The following is a 24,957-nucleotide window of genomic DNA, read 5'->3' as shown; positions in this document are numbered from 1 at the left end:
GGTATGAGGCAACTGCTCCATCTTTTCTCCCTCACTTTCCCCAAGGTATTTGTGGCTTCTGTGCTGCCCTCAGAATGCTGGCACCAGAGCTCTTCCCTCTAGGAGTAAGGCATACATCACGCCGTGACAGTGGCAGACGAGAACATGAGCTGACTGACAGCTGTCCCTCTCCTGCCCCGCACAGACTTCTCATGAAGCTTCTTGCCTCAGGCCAGATCTGCTGCCCTAAATACAAAGTAGTTTAAAACTAGGGGTCTCTCCCCATTTCCTCTATTTTCCCTCAGTTGCTCCCCTGAATTTACCTATCTTGAGGCAAGAGAGCTCAGTAGTCCATGCTTGGGACCGTATGTTGGTGGCAGTCAGGGAATTTGATTTTGAGGATACTGCTTTTTGTAAATGGACAGTGTCAGCAGCACTCTAAAACTTCTTTTATTTTCTTAGGGATTTCTAAGGGCCACACGACACTCTTTAGATAGGTTACCAATCATGGTCTCAAGCCATGTAACGCATCTTTTATTTGATTTCTCTTTAGGCAAATTTCACCTATAAAAACTTAAAGAAACCAACAATCCTATCTTTTACTGAACCCTTACCAAAAAAAAGCATTTTTACATGAATTGTCGTATAATTTGACAGGTTATGTAGATAGTTCATTATTATCCCTGGATTACAGACAAGGCATCTTGAATTTCACAGTGGTTCAGTCATTTGCTCAAAGGCACTCAGTAAATTATTCCTCATGGATTCTGCCCTCAGAGTTCATGTTAATCTAATAGTTGTGTCTGTTGAACACTTGAAATGAGGCTAAATTGAGATGTGTTATAAAATACATATCAGACTTGGAAGGCTTCATATACAAAAAAGAATGAAATAGTTCATTAGTGCGTTTTTGTATTGATATACCTTGAAATGATAATATTTTGGCTATATTGGATTAAGTGAAATAAAATTATTAACACTTTGCCTGTCTTTTAATTTTTTTCATTATGGCTGCCAGAAAATTTTAAACTACACATATAGATAGTGCTGATCTAGAACCTTTCTTATTGAAATGTCACTTTTGTTTTTTAAGATTAAAAAGCGCATGACAAATCTGTTTTACTTTTGTTTGTGATTCGCAGGCACTTTAAAGAGGAGGAGACCTCCACAGCCCATTCAGCAGCCCCAGCGCCAGAGGCCCCGGGAGAGTTATCAGATGGGACACATGAGACGTTAACTGCAGCTTTTGCCTTGGTTCTTCCTAGTGCCTACAATGGGAAAACTTCACTCCAAAGAGACACCTGTTAAATCATCATCCCCAAACGAAACCCTCCCAAATACAGTTGAAGAAAAAAATGGCAAGAGATCATGTCCTCAGACCAGGTGGAATTACATAAGTTTTAAAGCCTGAAAATTCCAATTTGGGGGTGGGGGGATGGAAAAGGAACACAATTTTCTTATGGACAGCTATTTTTAACGTAATGGCACAAAGTCTTAGAATATTATTATGTGCCCCATGTTCCCTCTTCTTCGTTGCTGCATTTTCTTCACTTGCAGGCAAACTTGGCTCTCGATAAACTTTTATCACAAATTGAAATATATATATATTTTTTTCAACTGCCAATCAAGGCTAAGGAGGCTCGACCACCTCAACATTGGAGACATCACTTGCCAATGTACATACCTTGTTATATGCAGACATGTATTTCTTATGTACACTGTACTTCTGTGTGCAATTGTAAACAGAAATTGCAATATGGATGTTTCTTTGTATTATAAAATTTTTCCGCTCTTAATGAAAAATTACTGTTTAATTGACATACTCAGGATAACAGAGAATGGTGGTATTCAGTGGTCCAGGATTCTGTAATGCTTTTACACAGGCAGTTTTGAAGTGAGAATCAATTTATCTTTTTATAATGATGGAGTTGGTTCTGATGTTCATCTTGTCTTCATCAAATGGCTGCTAAGAGCACATGAGTGGCTATGCTGAAGAACAGTTACCTGTGCAAACTGGACATACGCAGCATACTACTTCAGAGTTAGTTCTTACACAAGTGTCTGATTTCTGCTTACTTATTTTAAACTTTCTAATTCAATTCCAGTTCTGAATTGATAGGCGAAATTTTATTCATGCTTTGGTAGAAATTATGTCAGTGAAATGATTTTTTGTTTGTTTGTAGCCTGTTATTTGTGCTTTCCATATATCTAAAGTATGCTAAATATGTTTTTGGTTTTCTCTGATCTGGAAAAGAAAAGCTGGGTCTTTTATTTTATTGAAATACCGGAACAGTTTTTTCAGCATATTATCACTGATCATTGGTAACCACTAAAGAAGGGTGATTTGCTCAACTAGTAGTTAAAATTGTAGATAGGCCTTCTGACATTTTTTTCCCCTAAAATATTTTAAGAATCAAGGTGAAACAGCACAATGTCCCATTCCAAATTTATTTTTTAAACAGATATAAATAATTGGCTTTTTAAAGAAAGAAAGCAAAAGCATTTAATGTATTAACAGGCTTATTGCTATGCAGGAATGGAAGGGGGCATTATAAAAAAAATTTTAAGCTTGTGACATATTTATTGCTTCTGTTTTCCAACTACATCACTTAAATTAGAAGTAAACAGCTATGATTTTTCTGGCTTCACATAGGAGGCAAATTTAGGGAATGGTGAAAAGATTTGTGTTTTTGGCATTTTTTTTCCTTTTTGTTTCTTAAGAGTATAAGGTTTACACAATCATTCTCATAATGTGACGCAAGCCAGCAAGGCCAAAAATGCTAGAGAAAATAATGGGATCTCTTCCTTGTAAACTTGTACAGTATGTGGTGACTTTTTTCAAAATACAGCTTTTTGTACATGATTTAGAGACAAATTTTGTACATGAAACCCCAGATAGACTATAAATAATTCTAAACAAACAGGTAGGTAGATATGTATGTAATTGCTTTTAAATCATTAAATGCCTTTGTTTTTGGACTGTGCAAAGGTTGGAAGTGGGTTTGCATTTCTAAAATGGTGACTTTTATTCTGCAAGAGTTCTTAGTAACTTCTTGAGTGTGGTAGACTTTGGAACATGTACATTTTTTGCCTGTAATGTTATCCTGTGGTAGGGTTTTGGCAGGTACACACTGCCCTATTTTATTTTGAGTCTAAGTTAAATGTTTTCTGACAAGAGATACATGCACTGAACTCTTTCCACTGCAAATCAAGATGTGGTAAAACAAAAGGATCAAGACAAATGAGATCTAATACTACTGTCAGTTTAATGTCCACTGTGTTTTATACAGTATCTTTTTGTTCACTTTGGAAATTTTTACTAAAAATTGCAAAAAATAAAGTATTGTGCAAAGATGTAAGGTTTTTTGAAACTTGAAATGCATTAATAAATAGACTTGATGAAATCAACTCAAAGGTTCCATACTCTTTGAACTCTGAGAACTATCAAAAGAAGCTTCCCACAAAGCAGCTTTTCCTTACTGAAAGAGATTATGAAGCAGAAAAATGATTGTCTCTTTTCATACACCTATAGCTACTAATGTTCCTAGTTAGGAGTCCATGAAAAAAAAATTTATGATTAGCTATCTCTGTATCTACACACAATGACCATTAAAAAAAAAACACTTAACTACTTTTATTTTATTTCTAAATAATATTCAAAATGTTTAAAAATCTTTGTCTTGGTAGAAAAGCAGAGTCATTTCGGAAACTGTGGTCTTACAAAATCCAGACTCTGGAAAAACTATAGGGCAAATAACCCTATTTTGCAAAGGTTTGAATACTAAGTACCCCATTTATTTTCAAAGTCTTTTAGTAATAAGAAAGATTTAAAATTTGGAGCCACCTTTTCCTATTTTGTCAAATTCATAGCAAATAAGGAGAGAACTGACACTTTAGTCTTACCTAGACGAATAACTATAAGCTCAGAATGATGTCCTGCACAGAATAATCTGCCCCCCCAATTTTTAAAAAATAAGACCCATCGTTAAATGGGTAAGTATGCAATACTTTTAGTTACCGTGATTTACAAACATCAAAGCATATCATACATTTGTTTGTGAAGCCATCAGTATTAATTAAGATGATTGCAAATTTGTTTTTACTTACAATTGAATGCCTAAATTTTGTTGAGATTGTTTTTCCCCCTAAGTTTTCTAAATTCAAACAACTCACAAACAAATTCAATAAAGTAAATGATTACAGTTTTTGGAGTTAGTGTTTTCCATAGCTTCAGGCAAGATCTAGCAGTTTGGGGAAGGACTTTTTAGAGGTGAAGACAACTTTATCTGATCAGTCTTGTTTTCTGAGGTGTCGTCAGCCCTTTGTGTTTGGGGGACTTCATTTTTGTCATATTCACAGGCTGGTGAGAACTGAAGATTTCTCCAGATTGAGCAAACTCCTTTCCAGTTCTTTCTCTGTCTGTGCGGCTGGTATGTGTTAAGATTAATAATGATTATTATTTCTCCAAAGATGGGATTAGTCTCCTTGGCAGCTGTGCAGTTGTGGGGGCTTGTGCTTGAGGAGGCTTTTCATTTCTTGTTAATAAGTGTCTCTAATGGAAAGTATAAGAGGGTTGGGATAGTAAACACATTGCAAAACTGGACAGGCCATCTTTGGGGGGTATGAGAGGAGATGTTCCTTATTTAGATATAAAGGGTCTGTGTCTCCCCATAATGGAGGAGAAGTTAGGTACAGATATTGGAAGCAGCTGCCAGGGACAGTTAATCTATCTTTAAAGAAGTCTAAATTTGCAATAAATTGTAAGTTTCCTAAAAAACATTAAGGATTTAAAAAAAATGTTTATTATTTATTTTTGAGAGAGAGAGAGAGCATGAACTGGGGAAGGGCAGAGAGAGAGAGGGAGAAAGAATCCGAAGCGGGCTCCAGGCTCTGAGCTGCCAGCAGAGTCCTAAGTGGAGCCTGAACTCATGAATCTCGAGATTGTGACCTGAGCCGAAGTCAGACCCTTAAGTGACTGAGCTATCCAGTTGCCCCCTGAGAAACATTTTTTTATTTCTAAGTAATAAATATGGTCACTTTGCCCCACAGAGCTAAGTTTCAGTTTCAGCACTTCAGGTTTTATGTTCATGATTAAAAACAACTTCCATTTAAATCTGTTTTTCTATTTATTACTGGTTTGGTTTTTCTGTTATTTTGTCTGTATTGAGTCCTTATATTACTAGCATACAAAGTGAGCCCTTGTGTGCTATATTGTAATTTTGTTTGTGTGTCTTGGATATATACATGTGTGCACTATTTTCAGTAGAAATTCATATATTTTATAATTGATAAGCCCTTTAGAGTGTGTGCTCTCTCCCATAAAAAGCAGTGGGATGCTAGGTAAAATGGAGGGTCGAGCAAAATATTTATTAGCCTCTGCTCTTTCCTAAAATCTCCAAAATAAGGTCATAGTGACTGGGGAAAGAAGAGAGCATAATCCAATAAGGACAAAGAATATTGAAGAGAAGACAACAAAAACAAAATTTTAGACACTGGAAAGCAGGAAGAGTAGTATCTGGTTTGGCAGATCCAGGAAGACCAAATCCTGAACCAGCGGTGGAAGCAGGATGGCCCGGTTTGCCCTGGTAAGATTTTGGGATATAGCCTTCTATGCTTCTTTTCTAGGCATGTGGCTAAGGGCACAATACGAACATTTCTGTACCCACCTTTCTTACTTAAAAATATATTGAAACAGAATCTACATCATTTTAATAACTGTAAAGACTTCATTCTATGGATGTACTATACATTCTTGAAATTAACCTATTCCCTATTGTTAGTACATGCAGATTTTTATGTTTATTATTTAAAACAGTCCTACAAAGAGAACCCTAAACCTTAATAAATTCTAAAAGTGGAATTGTTGGGTTAAAGGTTTTTTGAAGGTCATGGATAAAAATTATGATATTGTCTTTCAGATAGATGGTACCTAGTTATACTCCTACCATTAACATAGAAGAATAGTTCTACCAGTAGCATATCACACATTATATAATTTTTAAAAAGTTATCTCCACACCCAATAAGGGGCTTGAACCCATGACCTTGACTTGAGATCAAGTCGCATGCCCTACTGATTGAGCCAGCCGGGTGCCCCAGCATAACTATTGTAAAATCTGAGAGCCCCACGCTTAACAATTCACATTATGCAGCTACATGAATTTATTAGAAACAGTAGTAGAAGATAGCTTCTTAATTGATGTTATTAACTATGAACATAATTCCAATGACAGTCAAATGTCGTGCCCCAGTTGTGGTCTCTAAATGCCATTTTCTTCAAAGAAACCGGACTTCCTTGATAAATGGCTAATTCCAGGGCTAGAGGAAGAAATGTACAAGATCCTAAAACCACTCTGTCCTACCAGACAGCAAAGGCATTAAAGGAAGGTCTGTCAAAAAAGATTCAGAAGGCACCTTGAAGAATTTCCCAACTGACCAGAGCTAATTTTGGCAGTAGTAAGTATCTGTAAGAAACTGAAACTCATGTTTTACTCTGAGTTTATAAAATCATAGTTACCTTTGGAACATACTCTTTTTTTTCTTTCTTTTTTTAAATATTTGTTTATTTTGAGAGAAAGAATGCACGAGCCACGGAGGGACTGAGAGAGAATCCCAAGCACGCTCTGTGTAGTACAGAGCCTGATGCAGGGCACAGTCTCACAAACCATGAGATCATGACCTGAGCTGAAACCAAGAGATGGATGCTTACCCTACTGAGCCACTCGTCACCTCCGGAATATAGTCTTAAAGAAATATACCAGCTAAGAAGTTAAAGAGGAATGATAGGATATCACCATTTTATCCCACAAAGATTAATGGGTCTAGACAGTGATCACCAGTGACTGCTTACCTCACAAAGAGCACACATTTTGTGTCTCCTAATGGAAATATACATACCACTTAGGAAGCAGTCCTGCCTAAACTTGAATCTGATCCTGATTGAGCCTCCATAGCTAACCACCGCTTTACTAGACATACAGGAAAAAAGGTACATGTTAAATGAGGAGAGATTAAATCAGCAAAATCCAGACTCTGGAAAAACTATAGGGCAAATAACCCTATTTCTTTAACAGATGAATTGTAAGGGGAAAAAAAAAGATGAATTGGAAGTGACGTAAGTTATAGCTACCAAGACAACATATGGGCTTATTTGGATCCTGATTTGAATAAACTTAATAAAAAAAAAAAATGAGACCATGGGGGAAATCTGAAAACTAATTGGATATTTGATGACTTTAAGGATTATTTTTAGGTATGATAATGGCATTGTGGTCACATTTTTACAGGGAACCCTATTAGAGATGCAAATTGAAATACTTAAAAAATGAAATAATAGAATATTTAGGATTTGCTTAAAAATAATCGAGGAGTTTTGTAGTTGTCAGAACATACATGAAACAAGATTGACCATGAGTTGAGTTATTGAAACTGGGAGATGAATACTTGGGAATTCATTATACAGGTACTGTTTTCTCTACCTGTGTTTATAGTAGAAATTTCCCATAAAAGATTTTTTTTTAATGTGAATCAAATTCATCTAGAAACTCATTATTGTTTTTATTTTGATAATGGCCTATACTTACAGTGATTTTTTTAATGATGATTTTTTTCACTGGAATTAAACTTGAATCAGTCAAGCTAACATAATTGATTATATTCTGCTCCAGTTACAATGAATGATTAATTGATCTCAACTGCTAGGGTAAATGCTTGAAGCTGTCAGTCATTTCAGCAGTTGTGGTAAGCAGGCCACTACATCCCTCCTTGCTCACTAGTTTTTGTTGGTCTTGCTAACTATTTAAGGGAAATATTTATTTTCTGTTAAACCATGTCAGAGACTGAGATCGGGTTTTTCACATTTAACCTGTGTGTCCCATATTAGAATAAATGTTAAGTAACTCAGTACAGTAAACTAGGTTCTGCTCTTTCTGGTCAAAATGATAATGATCCCCAGAGGTGGAAATGTATCTTTAAGAAGATAGCCTGGGTGGCTCAGTCAGCTAAGCGTCTGACTTTGGCTCAGGTCATGATCTCAAGGTTCGGCTCGTGTGATCGAGCCCCGCATCAGGCTAGGCGCTGACAGCTCAGAGCCTGGAGCCTGCTTTGGATTCTGTGTCTCCCTCTCTCTCTGTTCTTCCCTTGCTTGCTCTCTGTTTCTCTTTCTCTCAAAAGTAAGTAAATGCTTAAAAAAATTAATTAAAAAATATTTTGGAGTTGTTTGTTCTCAGTATGAAGAAATGAGAATAAATTTGAAATGGTATAGGCTGTCTTACATAAAAAGTAATTCTATTACATGAGTTTTCAAAATAATTTTGGGAAGGTGAATACTGAACAAATTAGCAATTATTCATTCTAAATGCATATTTTATTTATTCCCCTGTCCCTGCCTTTGGGCATGGAAGTTTTACTTTGTATTTCTAAACAAAAAGTCTGCCTTTTATGAATTGAAGTGTCAATATATTGTGTTTAATTTTCATTATTTAGTTTTGTGATTTTAGTTAGTTTTCATTTTCCATCAGTCCCTAGTAGTAGCACCTCTGATGAAATGAAACGACCTTTCCACCATTTCCACCCCCCCCCCCCTTGAAATCTTATCGGAGCATATTTGGAATGCTTTGGCTCCTGTGGTGTGTTTATGCGGGTTTGCATGCACTGGTTACCTCAGCTATTCATTGGGCAGATAAAACTTTTTTTTTTTTAATGTTTTTTATTTTTGAGAGAGACAGAGCTTGAGTGGGGGAGGTTCAGAAAGAGAGAAGGAGCAGAATCCGAAGCAGTCTCCAGCCTTAAGCTGTCAGCACATAACCCGATGCAGGGCTCGAATCCACGAACCTCAAGATCACGACCTGAGCCAGAGTTGGATGCTCAGCTGACCGAGCCACCCAGACACCCCTGGGCAGATAATTCTTAAGCACCAGGTTGTGCCATCGCCTCTACTGGATAATAGGAATGTAGTGGGTGACAGAAAAGTGTCCCCCGTCCTCGGGAAGCTTACAGTCTGGTAGGTGAGACGGATGGTCATCAAATAATCATGTGGGTACATGTACTAGTTCAGCCCTGATCAGTGCTACAAAGGGACACCTATTGTTATCCAAGAGCTGATCATGCGGGGATGAGACCGAGTGAGGCGGTGAGACCCCATCGGGAAGGTCAGGGAATGCTTCCCCAAGAAGGTGATGCTTGAGCCCAAATCTGAGATGAGGAAAGGCTAAGTGGCACGGAGTTCTTTAGAAATGTTAAATGGTTATGTACTGGGTACTGATAGCTAATTTTTCTTTGGGGAAAGGTAATGGTTTTTTTGCTCTCAATCTTATTATATGGAAACCTAGTCATTCACCTTCCCTGGTATAGTTTTTGAAGGTGGTTTTTCATTTTTGCTCAGCATTGTATTCATTTACTGAAGAGATGGCTCCTCCTTTGCCAGATGTGTCATACTTGGTGGTGGTTCTTGAGGATGTTGGCCTCCAGCCCTTGGCTTTTCAGACCTTTTCCTCTGAATCAGGACTACCATAAACTCAGGATCAGGACATCTAACTTCGTATCATGCTTCGTGAGGTGACCCTCTGATCTGGCATTCATTACATCCTTTTGTCACAGCACATAACACACCACTGGGCAACCTCACTTCATCTAAGCCAAGTTCTGGAATCATCTATATGCAGTGGCTATCACAGTTCCCATTCACTTATCTACCTTCCAGGGACAGCAGTCCATGCTCTCAGGGAGCTCATAGTCTAAAGAGAGGAGCCCAACAATCACAATGCTGAGGGATTTGTGCTGTAAAATAGACAGACACAGGGTGGTTAGAAGCTCAGAGGAGATGCTCCTGTGAGCCAACATGACTTCCAAAAGGAGATCTGCTTGGGCTGAGTTTTGGGGTTCCAGTTTGCTCTAACTTATACAAACGTCACAAGCTCTGAGCCACAATTTAATTGCAGTGCAGTTCCTTGCCTGTTTCACGCTCTCATACTGACTTGCCCGTGGGTATGTTTTTCCCTCTGCCTGGGTTGCCCCTTCCCTCTTGCTTTTTCCACATTATTAGTCTCTGTGTCCTAGAACTTGGCTGTAGTAAGTGTTCCATAAACATTTGTATTTTAATAAAGGGTGTGTGCCTTGTAAATAGGCAATGAAGCTAATTTCATGAGATAAGCACCAAAGTTGGTCTTGTTACAACACCTTACTGACGCCCTTACTTCTAACGTCTCTGCTTCTAGATCCCCTGGCTGCACAGCCTCCTTTCTTTGCCCCCAAGGGAGAAACTTTCTTTCAAAATCTAATAAGCCCTTGTATTTATAGAAAATAAAATATACCCACCACTGTTTGCACAAAAGGGAAAGGCACAGCTTAGCTTTGGTGTGTGTAAGCAACAAATTGTAGTTCCTGGCAGAAAGAGAACTGGATTCAGAAGGCTCAAATTAGAAATTAAATGGGGAGGCCCTAGCTACTTCCTGTGTGTGAATAAGTGTTTTCTTTAGCTAAATCATCTATGGCATTTTCTATTAGGCTATTTCATAATGAAAGTGGAAGTGAAACTTTTTATAGATAGTATTTTCCTGCCACAAACCCCCTGATCAACATTTATCTATAAAGTTTTCCTGCAAAATTCTAGTACTGTGGCCTTTTAGACAAATATTCAGAAAAAAAGGGTTGGGAGGGGGTGTGGATCCCAGGGTCAAATGGAAATGCTGAGTTAAAATCAAACAAGTTTTAATTTATTTTTATTTTCATTTATTGGTTTCTTTTAAATCAAGTCCCTTTTAGAGCCTCTACAATGATCTCTAAAAGGGCTTGACAGTATATGTGGTGCTTGTAACCAATTAGCTTTTGTCCTCTTTGTCCCCTTAAAGAGTCTGGGCTCTACAGAAGAAATTTGGGGATTGCTGCTTAGATGGCAGGTACCTTTGTTGGGTCCCTGACCAGGGACAGGTTCCCCTTACCTAAGAAATTTTCACTGGGCTGGAGTTTCACAAATGCGACACTTCTTGGCACAGAGGGTCGCAGAGACTTGGCACTGGTCGCAGAGACTCCTGGAGGCCCCTCCTTCACCTCCTAGAAGAAGCTCTGCTTTTTGTGGTGTTCATTAAAACAGCTGCCTGGGGCAGCAGTCTCCAGCTTGTTGACCTTGTCCTCCTTACGTAAAGATCTTAAAGACTAAATACTCGTGATATGGAAATATTTATAAATTATACAAGTGTATTGTTGCATTGTTACGTATGCTTGATGCAAAACTTCTAAGGAACAAAATTAAAAGTTAATGACAGTTGTAATATTTCTTCCCACAATCCAGTGAGTCATTTTGCACATAAACCTGGGTGTTTAAACATCCCACTTTATAAACCTCTGGCTTTGGAGACAGAATCTAGATATCTTTCAGATCACTAGCTGTCACCCTCCCTGAATTCCTGGGTTGTACGCTTTCCAGTGGAACACTGGAGCTGTTGAAGACTGCAGGCCGCCTTCACATATGTACATCTAAAGATGTCTATGACAGAGTAAGTGGAAAAAGCAAGTATTAATGTATGTGTGTGGTTTGACTTCTTGTATGTAAAATTTTTTGTTTGTAAAAATGTATAATTTATATATAGAAAATGTCTAGATCAATATATTAAAAATGGTTGTTTCTGAGCCCTGGAATTAAGTAAGGGTCTTGGGAAAGGAAGAGGATTATATCTTTCCATATTGTTTGCATTTTTTATGAACTTGGATCCTTTTTATAATAAATAATTTTCAAAATCCCTAAATCCATTGTGATACTAAATATGTTACATGTATTTTTTTTTAGGTCTTTTTTTTTTTTAAGTTTTATCTAAGTATTCTTTACCCTCAACATGGGGCTCAAACTTACGACCCAGAGATTAAGAGTTGCATGCCAGCCAGGTGCCCCCAATACATTGTTAATGTTGATTGTTGAAGTTGAGTGATGGGAACATTGGGCTTTATTATTCTGTTTTTACTTTTATGTATGTTTAATATTTCCATAGCAAAAAATTAAAAATAAATGAAAATGTATTGCAAAAAAAAACCTATAGAAATAAGGCACATAAGTTTTTATTTTATTTTATTATTTTAGAGAAAGTGAGTAGGGGAGGGGCAGAGGGAGAGAGATTTTTTTTTTTTTTTTTTTTTTTTGCATTTGAGACAGAGAGAATCCCAAGGCTGTGCACCATCAGCACGGGGCCCCATATGGGGTTCAGACTTATAAACCATGATCGTGACCTGTGCTAAAATCAAGAGTCAGATGCTCAGCTGACTAAGCCACCCAGGCACCTAGAGAGAGAGAAAGAGGGAGAGAATCTCAAGCAGGCTCCATGCTCAGCATAGAGCTGATAGGGCTTGATCCCGCAATTCTAGGATCATGACCTGAGCTGAAATTAAGAGTCAGACACCCAACCATCTGAGCTACCAGGTGACCCTAAATCACATTGTTAACAGTGATTGTCTTGTTGGTGGGAGAAAGAGAGTTGGGGAGTAGAGCTTCAGGTACCTTTCCCTGATAAGTTCTATGAGCATGTATTGCTTTTCCAGTGGGAAAACACATAATTAAACAGAAACACTGCAGAGCCCACAGTGCAAAGAGTTTCATGTGTAGACAGGAGTCTAAAATACTTATTTGACTTCCCCAAAGCTTGTTAGTTTCTAAGGGAAAAGACAAAATGAATGTGTCAGCCAAGAGTGTTTAATGTACAGGCCTCACCTGTTCCAGGTTAAGATCTTGAGGCTTGCTTTATAATATAAGGATTCTTGAGCTTGTTACATAATAAAACAAAGGTGAAACTCCAACCATAACCAAACGCCCCTGTACATCCCTGCAGCATTAGGGAGAGCACAGCTAGTGGTCCACCCTGAATGAATGGCACTGTTGAGCTAGTTACCAGGTTCCAGAATATGAAAGACTGTATCTTTAAGTAGAGTGTCTAATTATAGCACTCACATGAGGCTCAGGGGAATTAATATGTACAGGACATTCTCTGTTGCTTACCTAAATGGTAGGCTGCATTCATAGACATATAGAATCTAGAAGGAGGGAAATGATGGCTCATTACCTGTGTGATCTTGTAAAGGTTAGTTAAGCTCCAGGTACCCCATCTGTGAAACAAGGATCATACTCCTGGCTACCTCAGGTACTGTGATGAGGATTACATGAGGATGTTTGGAAGGCACCTAGCATATGGCGAGTACTCAAATACCAACCATTTCTTGTTTCCATGTGAAAAACTGCTCACTGAGCTGAGAACATCTAGCTTGCAAGCAGGTGTTCCCTGATTTTTAGTATCTTCTCAAACAGCCATGTGGTTAGGGATGATTGGTCTTTGGTTAATCCCATTACCCTTGCCAAGTTTGGTAATGGGCATGGAACCCAATCTGGGCTGTGAGATAGGAGGAGATTTCTACTATCCTTTCTCTGGATGCTGTCTTCTAAGTGTGCTGCCTGGAACAGCAGTAGCCAACTTGCTCTCAGCCTGAGGATGAAGCCAACGTCAAGGATGGTACACAAGAGAAAGGAGAAAAAGAACAAAAACCCTCCTTCATCTTAATGACATTACTGAGCTGCTGAATCAACCATCCCCGAAGCCCACCCTACCTTAGAACTTATTTTTTGTAAGACTAAAAAAAAATTTCTTTTTTGAATGTAAGCCTGTTTCACTTAGCTTCCCAAAGCATCATAATTAGTAGAAGCTGCACTGGAGGAGATTTGAGGTAGGGGTGGTGGCATTTATTCAGTCATATTTATTGCATACCTTGGAATGCATAAATAAACAAGAAGAGAAGAAGCCTCAAGCATGAGGAACAGGGGTTCTGGGAAGAAAGCAGCTTGCACACATCCTGCCTCTTTCCTACTTGCAGGTTAACCCGTCTGCCTCTCCTGAGAAAAGCAGCTGTTGGGGCCTCCAGGAGGCAGACAAGGCCCGGAATGTGCGTGAGGCTCTAGGCTCTGGCAGAATCCTGACAGGGGACCCGAACAGGGGGCCACAAGGAGGGGAGTAGGGGGAAGGTCCTTGTGAGTGTCCCTGGGCTCCCTGGTTCCTGAAGAGCTGAACAGATGGGCTGAGTTGCCTCCACCCCTGAGCTGCAGAGGTGAGAAGAGGAAGGCTTCCTTCATGTGCCTTCACCACATGACTGGTGTCCCATCTGCTGCTAAGCTTGGGCCAGGGGAGGCTGACACTACTGTTCCTTCTACTTATTTGGGAATGCTGCCATTTAAGGTATCCCAGGACATGGGACAGAGCCTCCTGTGAGCAAACAAAAAGATTCCTAATGTAGCCCTGCAGCCTAATGGAGAAGAATGACAAGCAGGACCCTTAGGACAGAAATAGCTGCTGGCATAGTTAACTTGAACCAAAAGAAGAAGAGAAGTTAAGGAGATTTAAGTGCGCGCCACACACACACACACACACACACACACACACACACTGGTTTTTCTGAAACCCAAACTGATTTTGAGGTCAAAATTTCAGGAGGGACAGAGCAAAAATAAACATATATAAATCCAGCAGGAGGGTGGGGGATACGATAGAAGAGGCAATCGATAATATAAGAAAAGTGTCTTAGCTGAAGAGAGACTCGCATCTTACAGATTTCCAGGAAGCATTGATGATGAAAAGGCTCCTAGGCATGTCATATCTTTGAGCTACAAGAAAGAGAAAAATCTTGTAAGTTTCCACAGCAAAGAACAAGTTTCCCCTCAAGGGCAGAGGATCGTCCTAGCACTGGACCGCTTATCCACGGCACTGGAAGCTACAATGTGAAAAACTAACCAACTGAGAGAAGCGGATAGTGTGGAAATCTACCAAGGCAAACCTCCTGTCCCTTCAGTTCACTCAGTCCTACAGATTAACCCACACATAGGTTACCACTTGCTTCTCCCTCACAAATAAATTCAGAGTCAAAGTTTCCAGAAGACTGGGGAAAGGCCAGGGGAATATAACATCCTGGGAGACTGGTAAAAGGGCTCATCACCCAGTTCTGGGTGTATCACCAGCACCTGGGTACTCCAAGCACGGAGAAGCTCATTCCTCAGGCTGTTGAGTGAAGCTGGGCTCTCCACTCTGTAAGAGTATATTCTTTCTCTGAATTGATCACATCACCATCTGTCTTGACAACTCTTCTAAAAACAGTCTGGAACTAAAAATAATAAGTGAATCTCAGCAAATCTGGGCATCGGGGGTGGGTGGAAAGGAGGGAAATGTTCCAAAGGTCTCATCTGGGGAGTGGCTGTGGAACTGGTGGAGGAAGTGAAAGTATTCTCAAGTTTGGAGTGGAAGCAGGGAAGTGGGGGGTTGGGGGAGATAGAGTATTTCCATGGGAGAAATAGATGTCTGGTTTTCATATGACAAAGAAATACGTATATGACTATGAGCAAAGGGAAAGGAAGAGTATCTGGAAAGAGTGGAAATTCACAGAGAAGTCCTAGTGACAAGATGGAAAGGAGAAATTATATCAATTTGATCAACCTGTAAAAATAAATACAAGTAATAGGAGGAAATGATAAGTAAAACAAATGACTAATAAGATGGTAGGAGTCAGTTAATTATTGTGCTAAATGTGAATGGACTGGATTTTCCCATTAAAAGTCAGAGACAGAGATTGAGCTAAAAATATAAATAAGCCAACTATACACTATCTAGAAGAAAAACATCTGAAACAAAATATAAAGAAAAGTTGAAAACAAAAGGATAGACAAAGGTACCAGGCAAATGCAATGAAAAAGAAAATAGGAATAGCAAAATTAATAGCAGACAAGGAAGAATTTAAGGTTAAAGGCACTCTAAGAGGAATATAACATAACAATATAAAGCACACCTGCAAATTAACATTAGTAAACTGATTGCCTGGTATCAGACAATGTAGATGCAAAGAAAACTTAATAAAAATATTGTAGATTTCAAAACAACTTTTCAGGATCAGAATATACAAAAAATAATCTAGAAGAACTGAATAATACAATCAACATATTCAATTTAATAGATAAACAGATGACCTTATGTTCCTTAGATAAAAAATCAGAATTTTTCATCTATCCAGCAGAATGTTATAAAAATCAATTTGATTATGTGCCTGATCATGAAGAAAACCTTACCAAATTTAGAAGTGAGAGATTTTTGTGGCCACGGTTAACAAAATTAGAAATAAATACTTTAAGTGTGCAGAATAGCCTATTTATAAATTAAGGAATACTTCCCAGATAACTTCTAGAGCAAAGAGGAAAATAGAGCTAAAACAGCAAACTAGAAAAGCAGTTGGAAAGGGGAATGCTTTATATCAAGATCTGTACTCAGAGGAAAATTATTAAACTTACATACCATAACAATTAAAGAAGAGTAACTAAAAATAAAAGTCCTTGTTTTTCTATACAACAAATTCTATGGAAAGAAAAAATTAAAAGAAAGTATGAAGAAGAAAGGCCTATAGATAGAGTTGGGAGTGTGGATCTGTAAGCAAGGTGCCTAAGGGCACAAGAGTTGAGAAGACAAGGTTGTACAAGGGCCACCCCCCTGCACCTGAGGCATCTCACTCTTTTTTTTCTTTTAAGTTTATTTATTTATTATGAGAGAGACAGAGACAGCGTGAGAGAGGGAGGAGCAGAGAGAGAGAGGGGGAGACAGAGAGAATTCCAAGCAGGTTCCGTCCTGCCATTTTCGAGCTCAATGTGGGGCTCTGTCTCAAAACCATGAGATCATTAGATCATGACCTGAGCTGAAACCAAGAGTCAGAGGCTCCACCGACTGAGACACCCAGGCACCCCTCAGGCACCTCACTCCCAGGGTCACACAGTGAGAGTGGCAGGCACCTGCACAATTTTACCTTTTTGGATTTTGTAACGAAGATGCCTTGCTTCCCTCACTCTAGTCCTGGCCCTGACTGTGAAAGTAACAGCTTCCTTATTAGGGAGAAAAAAAACTGTTGGCCTGAATTTCTTTTCCTTTCTGTTTTAAATTAACTAACCTCATAATAATCTGGATGTAATTTATACTTGTTCTTGTGACCTTTTAATTTTACTCCAGCCTAGAAGAGAGTAGAGTCATAAGAGATCTTACAGACATAACTTATGGAGTCTATTAGATGTTTTTTCCCCTGAAAACTCTTTTTGTTTTCTAAAGTGCAGTAGGTCTCTTATCTTACTTTGTGTTCCTAAATTGATGGGCCTATTTTACGAGCCTACCCATGTCACTCTATGTCATTGTTTAAAAAAAAAAAAAAAGACTCATTGTACCTCTTATTCCATTAGAATTTTAGGATATAAGGTAGGAAATAAACAAGTGGTGATGTTCAGAGAGCATTCAGCAATGCCATGATTGAACCCACCAAGCACCCAGGAATTGCAAGAATTTAGAATTGCTCCAAATGTACTTTCTAAAAAGATCGGACTGATATTTAAATACAGTACAACCTTGAAGTGTGAATAACTTGTTCTGTGAGTGTTCTGTATGATGAGCAAACATTTACAATAAATTTTAACTTGAAGGGATGCCTGGGTGGCTCAGTCAGTGGAGCATCCGACTTCAGCTCAGGTCATGATTTTCACAGCTCATGAGTTCAAGCCCTGCGTCAGGCTCTGTGCTGACAGCTCAGAGCCTGGAGCCTTCTTCATATTTTTTCTCCCTCTCTCTCTCTGCCCCTCTCCTGCTCACACTCTTCTCTCTTTCTCTCAAAAATAAACATTAAAAAAATAAATTTCGACTTGATGAATGAGCGATGTCTTACAGTACTAGTAGGCGACACTGAATGTCACGTGACCACAACTGAGCCAATGGTTCTTGAAATTCACTTTGATATACAAGTGCTTTAAGCATGTTTCTGGAACTAATTATGCTCACAAACCAAGGTTTTGCTGATATTTGTAAGAAGAATATCTCTAGATCTTGGGAGAAATATAATAATTCTCCAACATAGTTTCTCTCTAGTCTTTTGGTTCCCCACCTTTTTTTGGTGGATTATATCTAAATTTAATGCTGGACAGAGCACTACATTGCATTCCTGTGACTTCATCGTATTTTCTTTGAGAAATGTGTGCATTTGCTAAGTTACCTCAGGCAGAATTATTTGAATTTCAGAGCTTAGTTTGGAGTTTTTTCCTGTGCTTTAATGTCATGCCTTCATTTACTCATTATTGTGATCATATATAACTTTGTACTTCTCTTGCTTGAAGGTATTTTGCAAAAATAATTTTAATAAATGTTATATGTGATAAGTAAAAGCTGAAAACCTAAGAATTTTACATGCAAAAGCACAAGAACCAGATGGTTTCACAGCTGAGTTTTCTCTAATTAAAAAAATAAGAAGATCATCACAATCTTACCTAAACTATTCAAGGCCATATATTAAAGCTGTAAAGTATCAAAGCATGATAACGATAGCACCAAAAAATATATATAGATCAGTTTCACTTATGAAAGCAAAGGCAAAATTCTAAATAAAATTTTAGCAAGTCAGGTCCAGTGATGTTCTGAAAAAAATATACTGTACCCAAGGAGGGTTTAATCCAAGAATGCAAATATGAGCCAGTATCAAGAAGTCTATGAGAATAATTTATTTTCTGAATAAACTAAAGAAGACAATCTTTATATTACGAAGGCATTTCCTAAATTTCAACAGCCATTTATAATGAAACTAGAAGAAAACCACCTAAATACAGTAAAGTTTACTTTTCAAAATCAAAAAAGATGTATTATAAAGACAAAACATTAAAAATTAATATCAATAATGAAACAGTGGTGCCTACTGTTAGCATTTTTAGTTAACGTTGTCTTGGAACTTCTGAAAAATCAGCAAAGTGAGAAAATGAAAACATTATACATATATGGTCTTTTTGGTAATGAAGTGATTGTATACCATGAGATTCTGGTAAGAAAAAAAAAACAAAATAGAGGTAGTAAGATAGTTTGATAAAGTAGACAAATATAGAATACATAAACAAAATCCAAAAGCTGTTCTATATGCTAATAATCACCATTAAATAGAAAGGGAATGAATAATTCTGTTCTTAATAATGACAAAAAGTAAAAATACTTAGGACTAAATGCAAACTTAAAATAAAAATTATAAAATCTTATTGAAGGACATGAAACAAGATTTGAGCAAATGGAAAACATACAATGCTCATGAATGAGAAAACCTCATACAACAAAGTGTTCAATTCTCTCTATGCTAATTTCTATGTTTCATATGATTCCCAATTAGAACATTAACAGAGATTTGGGTAGAATTGGATAAAATTACCAGGAAATCTATGTTATAAAAGAAATGTTAGACGTTTTGACCTAAAAAAAATTTCAATGACTATATAGCAAAGAACACTATAATTAAAACCAATAGAGGACTAGCTTTGGAAAAATATTTGTAAAGAAGCTGAAAAATAAAGGGTTAACATACTTCATAAGACACATAGTTTTTACCAACCAATAAGAAAAAGACAAACATTCTAACAGCAAATGAGATTTGAACATTTAATTCACAGAAAAGCAAATCCAATGAGCATCTGGAAAGATTCTCAAACACAGTAGTAGGTAGCACAATATAGAATAAAGTAAAAATGAGGTCATCACTTATACTCATCAAACAGGCAAACTAAAATAATCCATAAATATTTCTGCCTGTTAGAAGGTGGGGAAAGAACAGGTGCTCATACATTGCTGGTGGAACCATACAATATGGCAATGTTTTGGGAAAATAACATGGTGACATCTATTAAATTAAAAAAATGATTTGATTTAGCAGTCTCCCTGCTAGAAATATTTCCCTTAAACAGGTATGTATAGGATATGATGCTAAATGCAGCATTTTTCAGAAGGGTGAAAACAAAGTGAAGGCACTTTAGTACAAGACTAATTGAATACATTAAGACACCACTACATTGTAGAATATTACACAGTCATCAAAAATCATGAAAGGTGTACCCATTGACCTAGAAAGATTTCAGGAGGTACTATTGAGTAAGAAAATTGATTTGTTGAAAAAAATGTAATTTTGTTTCATTTTTTATAAAAGTAACTGGTAAGAACAGCTGGGCCTGGATAAGATGCACTTAGGCAGGGAGGACGGAACTGGGGAAAGAGGGGAAGGGTGGGAGGAGGTGTAAGAGAAGGCAGAGATGGGAAAAGGATAGGATGTTTGGGGGACTGGGACTCCAGGAGAAGTATGCAGCATCCCATAAGGTTAGCAGGTAGATGGTGACTCTTGGGATTGCCTTCTGTTTTCTTGCTCTTGCTTGTCTCTGTTTCCCATCCATCTGACTCTCTCATCCAGCTCTGTGGGGGAGCAGGCAGTGCCCTGGGCTGCTTGCCTTCTTGTTTTGCTGCCCAGGGATGTGCAACTACAGTCAAAGCTTTCACAATATTTGCAGCAGCGTTATCAAGGTGAACACTGAGGACAGTCAGCTTTGCTCTGGAGGAGAGAGCATTCATTTCGAGTTGAATGGGGTGCTTGTTTCTTCCTCTTTCACTTCAGGCACCTCCAAGAGCCCAGCTGCAGTGTAATTGACGCTTCTCTGTTTCTTTCCTTGTGCTCTCTTAGAAGTAAAAGCACAAACAGGCTTTTGCCTGAAAGGCAGGATGCCAGTGTTATCTTTCCTAAGTGGGCTCATAAATACAGATTCTTTGGAGAGAGGTGCGTATAATCAGTGCACGAGCCAGCATTTTGCATGTGCGATGAACAGATGTGGCTGCATTATTCAGTCTCCCTATTTGACTTCCCTACCAAGACGTACTTCAGAAATGGGATGTCGACGAACACATCTTCCCAAGTGAAAATAACCCATGCCAAGAGGAGTTTCAAATGTTCCAGTTAACCATTTGTCATGTTGGTTCCTTATTGAGTTCTCTGCCTCAAATGTTATGACATGCTGTGTCGCTCCAAGTTCTCCTTCTAAAGGTGAAATAATTTCTAACTGTATTTTGTGGGAAACGACATTCATACTGAAACGCATCACACTGTGGCAAACAAATGTTGGTTTTGACTCTGTGCTTCATCTTGTTCTTTTCTTTATTGCAGAATGTGACATCCACACCAAAAGTGAGTGCATACCATACATGCGTACAGTTTAAAAAATGGTTATAAAATGAACACCTGTGCCTCGCCACCCAAGTGAGAAGTACCATCTCACTGGCCCCTGGAACTCTGGCGGGCACTTCCTCTTTCCTTAGAGGTACCACAGTGTCATTGTTGTGCCAGTTGGTATTATTGCTTTTGACTTAGGATTTTATCACTTGTGTATTCATCTCTAACAATATAGTCTAGTCTTGCTTGTATTCTACTGTATATGTATTTTTTGTGCCTTTGTGCTAATATACAAACTCAGGAGTGTTCCCTTAAATTTTGTACCCTGGGTGTCTCACTGAATTTCATCATTCTAGAGTCAGCCCTGTTCTTGTGTGTGTAGCTTTAGTTCATCTTTGTCACTGCCAGTTAGCATTCCATTAGTAAGAACATACCACAATTCATTTACGCTTCACACTGTGGGCATTTGGGCTGTCTCTGGTTGTCATGACTTCAAGGCTGATATGAGTTTTCTTTTCCATGCTTCCTGGCATACACGTGCATAGACTCGGTAGGGTTTATAGCCAAGAGTATTTTCATGTTGTTTTTAAAAAGTGGTATTTTAAATTCCTTCTGGTTCAGTAAATGATAAAACGTGCCAATTCAATGCAAATGTAATTTTATTGTAAATCTTGGTATTTAAATTTTTCAAACATTTTTATTTATTTTTGAGAGACAGAGTATGAATAGGGGAGGGTCAGAGAAAGAGGGAGACACAGAATCCAAAGGAGGCTCTGAGTGGTCAGCACAGAATCGGACACAGGGCTCGAACTCACGAGCCATGAGATCATGACCTGAGCTGAAGTCAGGCAGTTAACTGACTGAACCACCCGGGTGCCCCAAATCTTGGTATTTTAGACATGATGGGACACAGTGTTCATTTAACTATCTGTCATTTCCAGGCACACACATAACACACTTTACCTAAAAGTGGTCAGGTGCTTTTGCGGCAAGATTAGCGTTCAGGATGCAAGGTGACATTGACCAACCTGTTCTTCCCTCTCCCATCACCATACCCCCATCTTTTAGTTTTGTGGGTCTTTTCAAGGGAAATAAAAGGTCTTTCTGATCTTAAAGTTGAGTGCATCAGAGGAAGACGTCTTTTAGGGAGTTGTTTTTCGCCAGCTGTGGCATATGCAGCTCTGAGAGGAGCAGGCAGATTATGAGCTGTGCAGAGCTGAGCCCGCGTGAATGTCAGGTAAGGGTGTGCATGGTGTGTTCCTCTCTGAGTTGCCTGAAACACATATCCAAGTCATAACATGTCAAGTATTTCCTTTCCATGCTTTGTGATGGAATTTGCTGCTTAAAGCATCATTCTTGGACAGTTTGAAATTTGATGTCTAACTCTTTGAGATAAGTTTTCCCTTAGTTTTTCTTTCAAGCATTAGTGAATGAGAAAAATTGTATTTATTGCCATAGTAATTTAATTGTTAGAGTGACCAACCATCCAGCTTTCATGCTATCTTTATAGTTTTAGGAGAATTCTACTTTTATTGATTTGATTCAGTGAAATAATTTTATAATTGTATGATGGCAGCTCTTAAATAGAATTTTTCTTTTAGTGAGCTGAATTGTCTTAAGAGATGTGTACTTTGGGACATACAACTAGTGATTAATTGAAATTTCATTTTATTGAAGCATTAGTTTTGTAATAAAAAAGTACCTTTCCAGCATGGTTCGAAAACAGATCCGAATAAACTAGGAAGGAAATATGGGAAATTTCACTTAACCATGAAAGACATGGTAAATGAAGACAAAGAATCTACAATGGCTCTTATGTGTACTTATATTTGCATATATTGCCATTTAATCAGATATCTAATCAGGAAATTTTTAGTTACACAAATATTTGAATACAGTTACATAATATATATGTATTTATATTTTTTAATGTTTATTTATTGGGGCACCTGCATAGTAGCTCAGTCAGTCAGGTCATGCTCTCACGGTTTGTGAGTTCTAGCCCCTCATCAGGCTCTGTGCTGACACCTTGGAGCCTGGAGCCTATTTCAGATTCTGTCTCCCTCTCTTTCTGCCTCTCCCTCACTCATGCTCTGTCTCTCTCTGTTTCTCAAAAATAAACAAACATTAAAAAAATTTTTTTTAATTAATAAAAATGTTTATTTTGAGAGAGAGGGAGAGGGAGGGAGCAGGGGAGGGGCAGAGAGAGAAGGAGACAGAGAACCCCAAGCAGGCTCTGCGCCATCAGCACAGAGCCTGATGTGGTGCTTGAACTCAACAACCGTGAGATCATGACCTGGGTTGAAACCAAGAATCAGATGATTCACCTGCTGAGCCACCCTGGCACCCCCACAATATAGTATTTAAAAGCTCAGTTTACAATAGTGAAACCATACGCTCCCTTTAAATCTAAACTTTATTTCAACTTTATGCAAGATTGTTTATATAACTTGGGTTTCCAAATAAAGTAACCATTCCAGAGAAGGAATAAGATCATTTGTTTTTCACATTGGGTCTTCATTAAAGCTCATCTGATCTTTCCCTTCAGTTTTTTAGAGTTTCTGTCACATCTCACAAACGTTTTCTCCTGGGTTGGTTGGAGTTGTAGGCCATCCGTGCTTTCCGAGCAGAATGTCATTCTGAATAGAAAACATAAAGCAAACAGAGCGTTGGCTTTTAGATGGAGCTTATTAAAGTGTTTCATCCTTTGTAAATAAATGCTCAATTTATGTAATGCACACTATTTTTAAAAAATTAGATTCTTATGTTTCCAAATATTTTCATAACTTCAGAGAAAAACCAAACCCAAGTCAGTGGAAGCAATCAGTGTAAAGCTGCTTCCTAGAGCTCTGCACTGGGGTGCTCAGGACTGTTCTCCTTTTTCCTCCCCAACCACAGCTCATCAGAGATTTGACAGGAACTATTATTCCTTTCACTGCATTGCCCTGACTCCAGGGCAAACATTTGCAGTTCCTTCAACTGTTCCTCTCAAGGCAGACTTCTCTCCCCAGCCTTCCTTCTTTGGACAGGCTCCAGTTTGCCAGGGCTGTTCTTAAAGGTCCCCAGGCATGAGGCCACTGTCACCAGCCTCTGCCGGGCTCAGTCCTGTAAGCCCAGCCCCTTCCTCTTATTGGGGCAAACACTGTCCAGCTAGAGAAGACATCTCTGTGTGTTTTGGGTCTCTCTTGGAGACCAACCATTAGACTGCTTTGACCGTTCATTAGCTTGGCCTGAGATGCTGTTTTGTGTTGTTGCTAACTTGTATCTACTAGGAGGAAAGTATCAATAGTCACAAAGAATTCTAGTTTATGGCTTTTCTTTTCTCTCTCCCTTTCTTTTTCTTTCTTTTCTCTCTCTCTCTTTTTTTTTTTTTTTTGAATTACATTTAAGGTTAAGTCTTTGTTTGATCAGACTTTTATAATTAAAATAGTGTATAAGCTAGAAAGACAAATTCTGTATGATATCACCTATATGTGGAATCAAAAAAAAAAAAAAGTGAAAGTCATAGAAACAGAGTAGGAAAGAAATTCCCAGGGCCTGGAGTGGGGGGACATAGGGAGAGGTTAGTAAAAGGGTATAAACTTTCAGCTATAAGATGAATAAGGTTTAGGGATCATACTGTAGAACAGTGACTATAATGGGTAACACTGTATTATATATGTGTTAGGTGGTGAAGGTGTTAGTTAACTGGATGGGGGTGTCCTTTCACACGTATACATATATCAAGTCACTCTGATGTACACTTTAAATATCTTAATTTTATTTGTCAATTATGTCTCAAGAAAGCTAAAGAGAATTATGAGTAATTTGTGAGTGCAATTTTGAAAAATTCAAATGGGAAAGCTATAAGTGAAGTCAAATATTGAAAGGTCTTTGCTGTCACCCTTCTTCAGGATCACTCTCCTCCATTTTCCTGGTTTTGGTTTATGTATTTCCAGACCTGTTTCTATGCATTTACACATATATCGATGTTCATATGCAAACA

General features: G+C 38.2%; 2 protein-coding genes and 1 long non-coding RNA gene across 3 annotated transcripts in view; 2 read left to right on the top strand and 1 right to left on the bottom strand.

Moving 5' to 3' along the window:
• The window catches only part of ADAM10 (ADAM metallopeptidase domain 10), a 133,684-nt gene extending 130,297 nt beyond the window's left edge, over positions 1-3,387 (top strand). Inside the window, exon 16 of the mRNA XM_029951142.1 lies at positions 1,122-3,387. Within this exon, the coding sequence (XP_029807002.1) occupies positions 1,122-1,216 (95 nt within the window). The 3' untranslated portion in view covers positions 1,217-3,387. The remainder of the gene's footprint in view (positions 1-1,121) is intronic.
• A 948-nt stretch (positions 3,388-4,335) lies between these two features.
• On the top strand, positions 4,336-6,413 carry LOC115302101. Its single transcript, XR_003913419.1, has 3 exons — positions 4,336-4,409; positions 5,385-5,564; positions 6,261-6,413. It is a non-coding gene; the product is annotated as an uncharacterized LOC115302101 (long non-coding RNA).
• Positions 6,414-23,370: 16,957 nt separating this feature from the next.
• LIPC (lipase C, hepatic type) overlaps positions 23,371-24,957 on the bottom strand; it is a 28,228-nt gene continuing 26,641 nt past the window's right edge. The window contains exon 9 of the mRNA XM_029952248.1: positions 23,371-23,611. Coding sequence (XP_029808108.1) covers positions 23,500-23,611 — 112 coding nt within the window. The 3' untranslated portion in view covers positions 23,371-23,499. The remainder of the gene's footprint in view (positions 23,612-24,957) is intronic.

Source organism: Suricata suricatta, chromosome 9, assembly GCF_006229205.1.
Source record: "Suricata suricatta isolate VVHF042 chromosome 9, meerkat_22Aug2017_6uvM2_HiC, whole genome shotgun sequence".
NCBI lineage: Eukaryota > Metazoa > Chordata > Mammalia > Carnivora > Herpestidae > Suricata > Suricata suricatta.
The sequence above is the reverse complement of the archived record's forward strand: the minus strand, read 5'-3'. Positions and strand labels throughout refer to the sequence as shown.